The following is a 10617-nucleotide window of genomic DNA, read 5'->3' on the forward strand; positions in this document are numbered from 1 at the left end:
CACATACTACTCGTCATTGTCAGGTTGTATGTCGACAGCGTTCACCCAGGAGGGGCCAGCCTCGTCCTCCTTACGCTCATTGTCCCTCAGAACCACTCTGCCTCCGCCTGCACGAGGTGCAGATTTTCAGCGGCCAACCTCGTCATCGCCGCCTCATCACTCTCCCGGGTGTCCCGCTTCTCCAGGAATGGAGGTGTCCCTCTCCCCGCATGGTATACTATATTCATCGACGGACCGATGAACTTAAACGCCTCCCAAGATTCGATTTTCTTTAAGTTCATCTCACTCTGGATCAATCGGATTCAGTCGTTAGGCAGCCACATGATCACGGCAAATGGGGCATTGTGGCAACAGAAAAATGCAGCGACCACAGGATTTGATAGCAGCACATATATTTCCAACAACTGGTTGTATTTTTAGGCTGCCCAAAATATTGAGCAAACTTTACAAATAGGCATGGAGGATCCATGACAGGCTACCTTGGTGCACCAATAGAATATGTGAAACTACAACAGTCGTCATAATTTGAAAATAAAGTTTGATTTAGTGTCCTAAGTTTCAGGAAAAAAAATGGCCAAGAACTTGTTTGTGATCCATTTTGCAAGATTTGTCCCACTCCATCTGGTGCTGCACTTGTGGCAAGCATATTTAAAGGGAACAACGGATTACAGATGCAACAGGCATATCAAGCTCTCAAAACCATACAAATAAATGAAGTCGCAACACACCATATTCAAACTCCATATTTATAAACCCACTGCCATGAAGGTAATTCCAACATCAATACAAGGAAATACTCCCAGGACAACAGAGACCACGAACTAGGGTAGGTAATAGACATAAGCTGTGGCATAGGTTCATAATATTGCCAATGAATTATTTAGGAGATATATATCATCATCATCATGACTGAAAACAGGTTCCGCCCAATGAAGCCCCAATCAAGCAAAGATAGTAGCTTAAAGAGTTGCACCAGCTCCTGCTCCTCCACGGCGGCACTCGTTCAGCATGTCAAGGTAGAACTGGCACTTGCTGATATCGCTTCCGTAGTGGTTGATGCACTGCAATTACAATGAACAGTTAGTCCACATGACCACAAATGTACAAGAGTGATCAACTCAGAGAATTCCTCATTCTGACACAAACTAGCATGCTACACTGATCCTCATGCTGATACAAGTGCCATCTTACTTTACAATGGGCATGCTGAAGTAACTTAATTTCTACTACCTCTGTACCAAAATATATGATGTTTTAGCAGTTCAATTTGAACTGCTAAAACATCCTATATTTTGACGCGGAGGATGTATGTGCTAACTGATGTAGGAGAGAAAAACAGACAAATTAGTTGTGTAGCTTAGAAGAATGATCAAAACATATGAAGCATGGCAAAGACAATTCAACTAGTTCTTTTAAGAGACTGATCCAAACTATCAAAACATAAGAAGCATGAACATCATTCTCTAAGTGTCTAATCCAAATGATCAAAACATGAAGCATATCAACAAATGAGGGAGCAGGAGGGGGTGAGGGAGGCATACATCTTGGAAGGCCTTGGAAGGGTTGCCACACTTGTCATCAGCAGCATTGTCCATTGGAGTCATAGATGCAGCAGCCTCACCAACAACAGTCTCATGCTGAATGGTACGGGGACCCATCACAGCATCAACAGCCCTGTGCGCCATGGCACTGCCAGTACCGAAAGCCATGCCTGAAATATTTGGACGAGAAAATGTTAGTGTCTGCATTGTGAGATTATACTGGCCTTCATTGCAGTTAAAAGTGAAAAGAAACCAACCCTGAGCAATGGTGGACCCAATCCCGCTCATGATACCACCACCGCTGCTCTGGGTGGTAGCAGGTGGAGGAGCTGGACGGGCTGCAAAGAAAGCAAAGAGTTAATGTCTATTAGCAGTCACACTGAGGCAAAATACTGAATAAGAGCAGATGAAGAACAACATCAGATTGAATAGATTGTCATTGCAGAAAACATCAATTATGCAGGATGACATAATTACCTGGCGCTGGTGGGTTTCTCACTGGAGCAGCACGTGGAGCAGGGCGGGAAGACCTTCCTGTTAGGCAAGGGCAAAAAGTGAGTCTACCAGGAACATAAATACCAAGTAATATATTTTCATAGTAGGAAACTATAACAATGGCAACTACAGTTATCAGCAAGATTCACTAGAGAAAATGGGTACATTTCAATTATATAGGATTAGTTTTACATGGGATAGCATATCACATAAATATCACATAAGTAACACAAATCAAGATGATAAATATGTGACAAGATAAATTATGCTGAAACCACTGACTAATAACAGCATGTCACTAGAACATTTGTACACAATAACAAATTAGTGTTAAAATCATTCTAAGAATGGATGAACAGAAAACACATCCATTCCCTCAAAAGATTGCATTTGTTATGTGCCCCCTGTCTGAACCAAATGCAGATATACAAATAGCTGCAGATGGTTGTTCAAGAGGCACATCACTTTGCTAAACAAAATTGTAAGTGCTGGAGAAAATTAAGAAACAGAAACCAGAGTGCAACTATGCTACATCAAAACTAATGAAACAAACACAGAGAGTGCATCTGGGCTAGTTCACTTAGATTGAGACTAATGAACAAGAGCTACACACACTGAAAACGAGAATAATAAAGGAGTAAACAATACAATGTGCAAGACTGCTCAAAAGAACAGCTTCTTAAAAGAATGATGTCCTGTTATGAAAAGCCCAAGTGATTGAAACACAACCATTTCTATATGCCCCCTAACTAAACCAAAATAGTATGCATAACTATAATGGCTACTCAAGAAGGCAAGTAACAGGAGAACGACTAAATTAAATAATCAATTGAAGAGCCCCGATACAGTCTGGACACTCCACTTAAATGGAGTACCCAAATATTCAGCCATGATCAATTAAAACAATAAGCATATACTTGACAAGTTTGAGAATGAAGGAATGTTGAGGACTTCTTAGGACTCCTAGATAAGATAAATGAGGTTCCCACAATAAAATCCAACAGAATTATCTCCATATGCCCCTTAACTAAGCCAAGATAGTATTTACAACCATAATGGCTACTCAAAAAGGCAAACATCAAACTTCATAAACCAATCATGACAATAACATTAAAAATTAAAAACAGGTCAGATACCTTGCCTTAATTGGAACATACAATGCAGAAACATGACGGTTATGAAATGTCTAAGGCTGCTTGGGGAGCACATCTAGTTAACACAGATGAGTTGCACCCTCAAATGGCCTGGATGAGCATCAGATGCTCATTTCATATGCGCCTCCTAACTAAGCCAAGACAGTATAAATGACCGTAATGGCTACTCAAAGAGGCAATGGTGTAACATCAAATGGAAACTACAAACCATATAACAAGTATATCAAATCCAATCTGGAACGCATGTAATTTATTACAGATCCTAACATAAAAGAGCAGACAACAAATTATTAGCCATACAAAGCTATATGAATCCATCTAAGAAAGGATCTACAGAAACCAGCATCCTTTTCATGTTAAAAAAAGGATTCAGATTTGTATATGCCCCTGTCTGAACCGAATGAGAATGTGAATCTGCACCCAATTATTCGAGGGCAGTGGACCTACTAATGATCAATAGAAATACAGTTCGTTCCTAAAATCAGCAAGTGGCAAATTACAGGTGTGAGACCCGACAATGCAAGGGCCAGACGAAAATCAGGCCCTTGTTAAGAGAAAACAAACGGGTAACAATTTGTTCTATGCCCCTGTCTGAACCGCCTGGGAATAGGAAATCCGCAGCCAATTATTCGAGGGCAATCCGCTCTCCGATGACTACAGAAACCGTTCGATTTCACAACGGAAACCCCTATGCAACATCTACGACAGATCCAGCGATTTCCGCACCGAGATGCGCAAACCAACCGCACTACCACACCATCTAAAAACCCACAACAAATCATTCCAACAAACTAACTCAGACGCACATATTCACCAAATCCGTTCGACCTAAGCACCAAATCTACACGCGAACGCCAGATCCGAGGGACGCCCTACGAGATATCGCGAACGCGGAACCATACATACAGGGGGGAGGGGGGGAGGGGGGCGGAGCAGGTACCTCCTCCGCTGCGGCGGGCCATGGCGGCGGGTGGGGCGGACGGGCGGCGGGAGGAAACCCTAGGCTGGAGGCGGCGCCGGGAGGGGGAATGGATGAACAGAAGCCAACGGATCGGAATGGGGACACGCTGAGGCGGACCTAGCCCTAGGGTTGGCCTTTTATAGCCGGAGAGGGGTCGCGAGTGGGGATTTTTCTTTTTTTTCTTTCGCCTACCATCTTCTTGCGAGGCACGCAACTGACGTGTGGGGCCTGGGATGGGGTGGGTCTCGATGACGGGTGGGGCCGCTATGCGTCGTGTGGCTAGCGGGTGACGACCATTTCTCTTCCTTTTTTTGTGGGAGGAGACTGTGTTATTGTTGCTCCGAACACTCTAGATCCCACCGGCCACCGGCTCGTTCGGGCCGTTCACGCACGAAAGATGATCGGTTTTTTTTCTGTGGCAAACAATAACGAGGGACTGTGTGTGGCCTGAAGAAATCAAATGAAATTTCCAGTGAGATTCAAATAGTTAGAATTTTTACTTACTAGCGATGCCCGCGCGGCGGCACGCCGCGCCCCCGTTGATGCATCATGACGAAATATGTTATACTAGTTTGCTAAACTTTTTTATTTGACTAAGTTAGATTGTAGAGAAAAATTGAGTGTGTGCAATTTAGGGGTTACAATAAGGCAAGCAATGTATAAAGGTGAATTGGAAAGCATAGATTTATTCATCACATGATCGATATATTTTACAAAGTACAAAGTACACATTGCTACTCTCGTGGTAAGATCTGTATTACTGTCATTCATTGCTTGTGTCATCCTAGTGCAGCATACTACAGGATTGGCGTGTGCTTCCGGTTCGAGAACAGAGTAGAACTGCAAAGAGGGTCTAGAAACTGAAGACAAGTCTTCTACTTTCTTTGTGGAGGGCGAGGGCTTATTGGTGTGTCATTTTACCTTGTATTTTCTTTCCATCGGAGCCGGGTTTCCTCGGAAAGTGTAGATGCACATTTACGCCTCTCCTTGTACTCGTGGGACGTTCATTGCCGATGGGGTAGCGATTGTATCATATGCTTCCTATCACACCCGATCATCACAAACACAATTGGCTAAAAAGGGTGAACTGTACTTTGCGGGAGAAAAAAGAGAGCAAGCTGTATGTTGAGATAAACAGCCACAACTCGAATGCACATTTATATACAGAAGCGTGCTCCGTGTGTAGTCTCCGTATTGGAATCTCTAAAAGGTCTTATATTTAGAAACAGAGGGTGTAGATGTTTGTGCATATGCCTAACCCTCGATGGTAAAGAAGAGTTAGACAGTTAGATTTGCAAACGGATATTGAGAAAAGCTAACTAAACTGAACTCGCTGATAAAAATACATGATCTGTTACTGTTTCTATCTTCTTGCTTTCTGAATATAAACAATCTACTATGCATGACTACATATGACCTTGATGTCACATCTTTGGTTACACTCCTGCAATGTACTGATTATTGTTGAGATGGCCATGCCTTAAAGATCTGAATATGCTATACATATAATCAAATCTGTCCGATCCCTTCCATTTTTAATCTGCAGGCGGATGCAGATAAAGGCAAACAAATGGTTGTACGATTCAGACCGGGGAATCGAGATTCCAAAGATTATGTTTAATGTCTTTAAAATATATTTATTTGAAACATCAAAATAGATGAAACTGTAAGGCATAGTAGTCGATGTTGATTAGCAGGTCATATCGTGTGGTGGATTGGAAGACCTCAGTGTCTGACCAGTTTTCATTGACCATACAGGAACAACAAAACATCCCTTGAACAGGTATCGCGATGTTCTGCAAATATGGACCTCTTTACTCCCACATACAAATAAGCATACTCCTTTTGTCATATAAGTTGTGACTGAGCTCTCTCTGTTCAGTGATTGAAGCCTTCAACATGTTAGTCTCTCACTCCTGTGGCGAGTCTTGTTTTAACAACTCTGAACATTATTTGCAGATTCTTCATGGACCACATGACATAAAAACTAAAACTGCATGTACAAAGCAAATACGAAATAACTTCAGAATTATCTCTATTTGCAAGATTTAACGTGCTGTACAGACCTAGAAACACAAGAAGCATTACAAACCTGCAATCCACAAAAAGTGCTATACAAGTAAATCATATGTAGGATTATTTATGTACTACACTAAGCACATTCCGACAATCTGAGTGTCACCCATTTATTCACTACATGAATTACTTAATCTTAGAACTAAACTCTCGAGAACTACATTCCTACTGTTACAGAACAAAGTAGAACTTAGAATCAAATCCAACTATGTGCAACAATTAATAATTGAACCTATATAATTTTCTGGGCATATACAACAAAAGGATACTAAAATGCGGTTAATTTGTAAAAAAAAACATGTGCTCAACTGAAGATAGGGCAATTGAAATAAACAAACTGTGAGAAAGAAAAAGAAAACTATACGTTCAAAATTATATACCTATTACTAAAGAAACTATCATGTAGCTTTCTTGGTGGGTAAGTGACTATGAGATAGAATCAATGATCTTTGTATACTATGCAGTCAGACCGTCTAACTTTCCTGGTGAGTAAGTGTCCAGAGCCGCGCTATGATCATCTCCCTTCGGTCCTGCAGCGTGATTAAATTCAGAGAAGATTATTAGGCCCATCGAGATCCCAAGCGAAATACGAAGAATTTGAGTAGTAACATGCATCTAGTAGAAATAACTAATAAGTGAAGCACACCAATTTCTAGCTAGAAAATCAGAAAGATAAGTGGCCGGCGAAACCTGCTTCTCTTGTGCGGATAGGGAGAAGCCGAACTGCTGGAGCTTCAACAGCTCCGCTGTGTTGTCGTCCCTCCGCTCGTGCGCTCGTGATCCTCACGGCCAGGTGCTCAACATACAGGATTTCGTGTTGTCGCTGCCCGCCGTGTTGATCGCCTCCTCCACCAACGCCATGGACCGTGACACCTGTCGCCAAGGAAGGCCGCAGGCCGCTAGAATCCGAACATGGCGGTGCATGCTCGGGGATGTGGCGAACGGAGCACAATTCCATCTCGGATGAAAGAAAAGAGAAAAGGATCGAAGAGCGGGTCGAGGCCCTGCGGCCACCATGAGACCGCCACTCAAATATTTTGTGTTGCATCTCAGCAGCGCTGTACAACAGGATTTGATGGCCAGCTTCCAAAGCCAAACCGTACCACCGCCCCTCCTGATGCTGCACATGAATGATCTAAGAAGAAGGGCAGATAGAACAGGGCGACGTCCAGAGGTGCAAGGCGAGGGAGAGGCGGTGATGCCCCGACACCGCCAAAAGGCATGAAGAACCGGCGCTGGAGGGGATAGGCTGCGTGAGACAGGCGGCGCTTCCCACGGGACGGCCTTGCCGGCGAGCAGTAGGACGCCGTCAAGATCAACCTCACCTGCTCGCCTTCGACGGTTGCGCTCTCCGCATGGTTTGATCGTGGTGCGTGAAAAAGGAACAGAAGAACACAACTTCGATGGAGAATTGGAGATCGAGCAAGGGCCGTGGAGACGATGCCAGGACGCTTGCCCAACCGGATCTCCTCCCTGCGTCGTCCAGCAGAAACATCACCACCTGCTTCCAACAACAAAGCAAAACAATTAATCCCAAAAAACAGACAGACACAACCAAACGAAAGAAAAAATAGAAACAAACCAGATTGCGCCACAAGATCCACCGAAGCAAGCAGGAGATCGCACAGAACAAACCCGCGAAGAAATCGAACCCCGCCCAGAGCGACCAACCCGCGGAGAAGTCGAACCCCGCCCAGAGCGACCAACCCGAGAGGACGGGCGAGAATGACAAGATGAAGCAGACCGATCCGGCAAAACAGCAGGAGCAGCACCGCCGGCCGAGCCACCGCGCCGACCAACAGTAGCCCCCCCGCGAACCAGAAGGCCGTCCAGAACGACGCGGTCCATTACGACTGGACGAAAAAGCGACCATCGAACTAATACCCACGTAAGAGACACCAACGAAAGCCCCAGGCAACATCACGGAGAGGAAAGCCATCTATTTATAGGCTCCGTAAGCGGCAAGATCTCCATAAACCATGAGGAAAGCAGCACCGATCTAGCAGACTCCCGAACCAACGCATCGAAGCGGTGCCGCTCTATCAGAAGGAAACACCGAACGAACCAACAGCGGCACGCACGCGACAATAGCGACAGGATCAGATTGCGACATGACGACTGGCCCAACAGGAACCGATACACGATGCGATGACGAATAGCAAACCACAAAGCGACTTGGGCCAACAGCAGCAGAGATCGACAACGATAGGACAACTGGGCCAACAGCGGCCAGAACAAAACCCAATGACCAGTCACAAAACCGAAGAAGCATCGAAGCAAAAGGGACTGTCAGGACACGAATTTCAGCACAAAAACTGGCCCACACACAACAGAAAATACTAAACCAACCAAACCAAGCTGCACACACGTTCAAAAAATTTCAAACCAAAACTTGGGCACACCACTCATTTGTACACAGCCAGGTACCAAAAAAATACACGTGCCATATTCCAACTTACTCAGGAGTCATTTTCAACCAAGTGGGTGAATATGGGAGCAAAAACGCCCTCGGAAATAGAGGCTTGGGTATATTCCCTCCGGTCATTTTTACTCTGAATATAAGCTATTTTCGAAGTCAAGGTATCTCTAATATGACTGAACTTATAGAAAAAATATCCACATCCACAATACCAAATCAATGTCATTAGATTCGTTATGGAATGTGGTTGGTGTTGTATGTGTTGATGTTTTTTAATCAAAAATTGGTCAACAAAATTTGACTTCACACGAAACTTATGCACGGAGTAAAAAGGACCAGATGGGGTATGTATCCATCTACAAATCTTCCTTTCTTACGGGGATCTTCCTATGAATCTCTCTACACGATGTTCAAGGTACATAGCTTCTCCACTAGGTCATATGGAAGTGCAGCAACAAAAAAATGCGATATCCTTGGTTTAGCTTGCTGGTCATATTGCGAAGTTGCAGGGCTGCGCGATCTCTCGAGTGTGATGTGCGGCGGAGGAACCGTGAAACGTACTCGAGGGGCTCACCAGGGAGGTTTGGTTGCTTACTCGTTCTCTGCCACTACTGACATGGTCGGCACTTGGCTGAAGGTGATGCATCGTCCTGTCCTTCCCCCCTTGCTAGTGTTGGTTGGGGTGCAAGGTTGCTGGTGACGGCAACATGAAGATTTGGTCCTCACTTGGAAAATATATGCGTCATTCTGTCATCGGCCTTGTTATATTTCAGTGACCGATATTGTTATTGTGATGTTTGTTGTTTTGATTTGCTTTTGTCTCAATTGTCTTAGTAGAAGGTATGCTTGCCCTTATTGGATTATGCGGTTGCGCTTGTTACCTTGAGTACTATAACTGCAATATTGTGGTTGCTGAGCTCATTGTGTTTCATAAAATGTGGAGCTGGGCGAGGTCCAGTCTTCGTGTTGCAGGGCCCCTAAGGAAAAAGAAATTGCATCCAACTCCCTCCAAATTTTAAACATGACACTTTTCAGATAAAAATTCAAACGCGATGTCATCCTCGTGCAACCGACGGCCTCACGCGGAACTCCTTGTTGTCACCTTCTCCAACATGATTTATCACCATCATTGGGGTGAGGGACAAAAAGGCATCACCTTGGAGCTTGAAGAAGGCTAATTGTAATCGATTGCTTGCTTGATCTAATGATATGATGGCCGCGGTTGGTGTAGCAGCATGAGATTGAACGAAGAAAACCCGAGATAACTTTCAATCCCAAATATGCAGCCTCGAGAGATAGCGAGCTCGATCTCTTCGCGTCCTCCCTTCCAGATCCATGACAATGAAGAAAGAGGAGTGGAATCCGCCCACCATGGATCTCCTTCTTCAACGATCTTACAGAGGGAAATAGGGCACGTGCCTTCTTTTCTACCTCGCTCTGACACAATGGACCCTGAAAGGAAACTTAATTACGTTATCATCTATTGTCGCTTGCTTACAATACAGGGCATTTACGAACGGCATGAAACAATCACCCTTATGTCAAATTCAGGCCACATATCCAACTACATATCAAAGTCAGAGACGTTGAGTCCCATCTGTATATCTAGTGTAATAAGAGTGCTTAGTTAACCTATTTGCTACCACATTAGCTTCTTTATGACAATGAACATAGCTAAAAGTAGTAAATTCTAGGACCAGTTGCTTGCATTCAACGGCAAAAACATCTAGACCCCAAAAGTCTCAGTTTGGTTCGCATCTTCATTCGCCAAAGTGCTATCAAACTCAATCACCAAGCGATTACATCCGAAGTTTGCTGCTAGAAAGAGACCATTATGGACCTTACATCCTTAAAAAGTTCATCTCCACTGCAAGCAATTCTCTCAACATGCACCATTCCATCTCACCATGTGTGCCATGTCAGCATCTAATAACATCATTTTCAGCCAAACATTAATTATTATTACAACAT

General features: G+C 44.0%; 1 protein-coding gene, 1 long non-coding RNA gene and 3 other non-coding genes across 5 annotated transcripts; all 5 read right to left on the reverse strand.

Moving 5' to 3' along the window:
* Nucleotides 1–730: 730 nt before the first annotated feature.
* On the reverse strand, nt 731–4286 carry LOC125530182 (uncharacterized). The gene is made up of 5 exons (XM_087517520.1): nt 4131–4286; nt 2019–2075; nt 1799–1879; nt 1542–1711; nt 731–1061 (listed from the first exon to the last, which is right to left on the reverse strand). The coding sequence occupies exons 1-5, from the start codon at nt 4150–4152 to the stop codon at nt 960–962; spliced, it is 432 nt and encodes a 143-aa protein (XP_087373646.1). The 5' UTR covers nt 4153–4286; the 3' UTR covers nt 731–959.
* LOC125530185 (small nucleolar RNA snoR138) lies at nt 2342–2497 on the reverse strand. The gene has a single exon (XR_007292868.1). It is a non-coding gene; the product is annotated as a small nucleolar RNA snoR138 (small nucleolar RNA).
* On the reverse strand, nt 3217–3332 carry LOC125530183 (small nucleolar RNA U19). Its single transcript, XR_007292866.1, has one exon. It is a non-coding gene; the product is annotated as a small nucleolar RNA U19 (small nucleolar RNA).
* Nucleotides 3493–3629, reverse strand: LOC125530184 (small nucleolar RNA snoR138). Its single transcript, XR_007292867.1, has one exon. It is a non-coding gene; the product is annotated as a small nucleolar RNA snoR138 (small nucleolar RNA).
* Nucleotides 4287–4923: 637 nt separating the features above from the next.
* On the reverse strand, nt 4924–8280 carry LOC147974477 (uncharacterized). The gene is made up of 3 exons (XR_015600111.1): nt 7810–8280; nt 6918–7728; nt 4924–6757 (listed from the first exon to the last, which is right to left on the reverse strand). It is a non-coding gene; the product is annotated as an uncharacterized LOC147974477 (long non-coding RNA).
* Nucleotides 8281–10617: the final 2337 nt, after the last annotated feature.

The sequence above is a fragment of the Triticum urartu genome, chromosome 4A, assembly GCF_056163025.1.
Source record: "Triticum urartu cultivar PI428250 chromosome 4A, HENAU_Tu73, whole genome shotgun sequence".
NCBI lineage: Eukaryota > Viridiplantae > Streptophyta > Magnoliopsida > Poales > Poaceae > Triticum > Triticum urartu.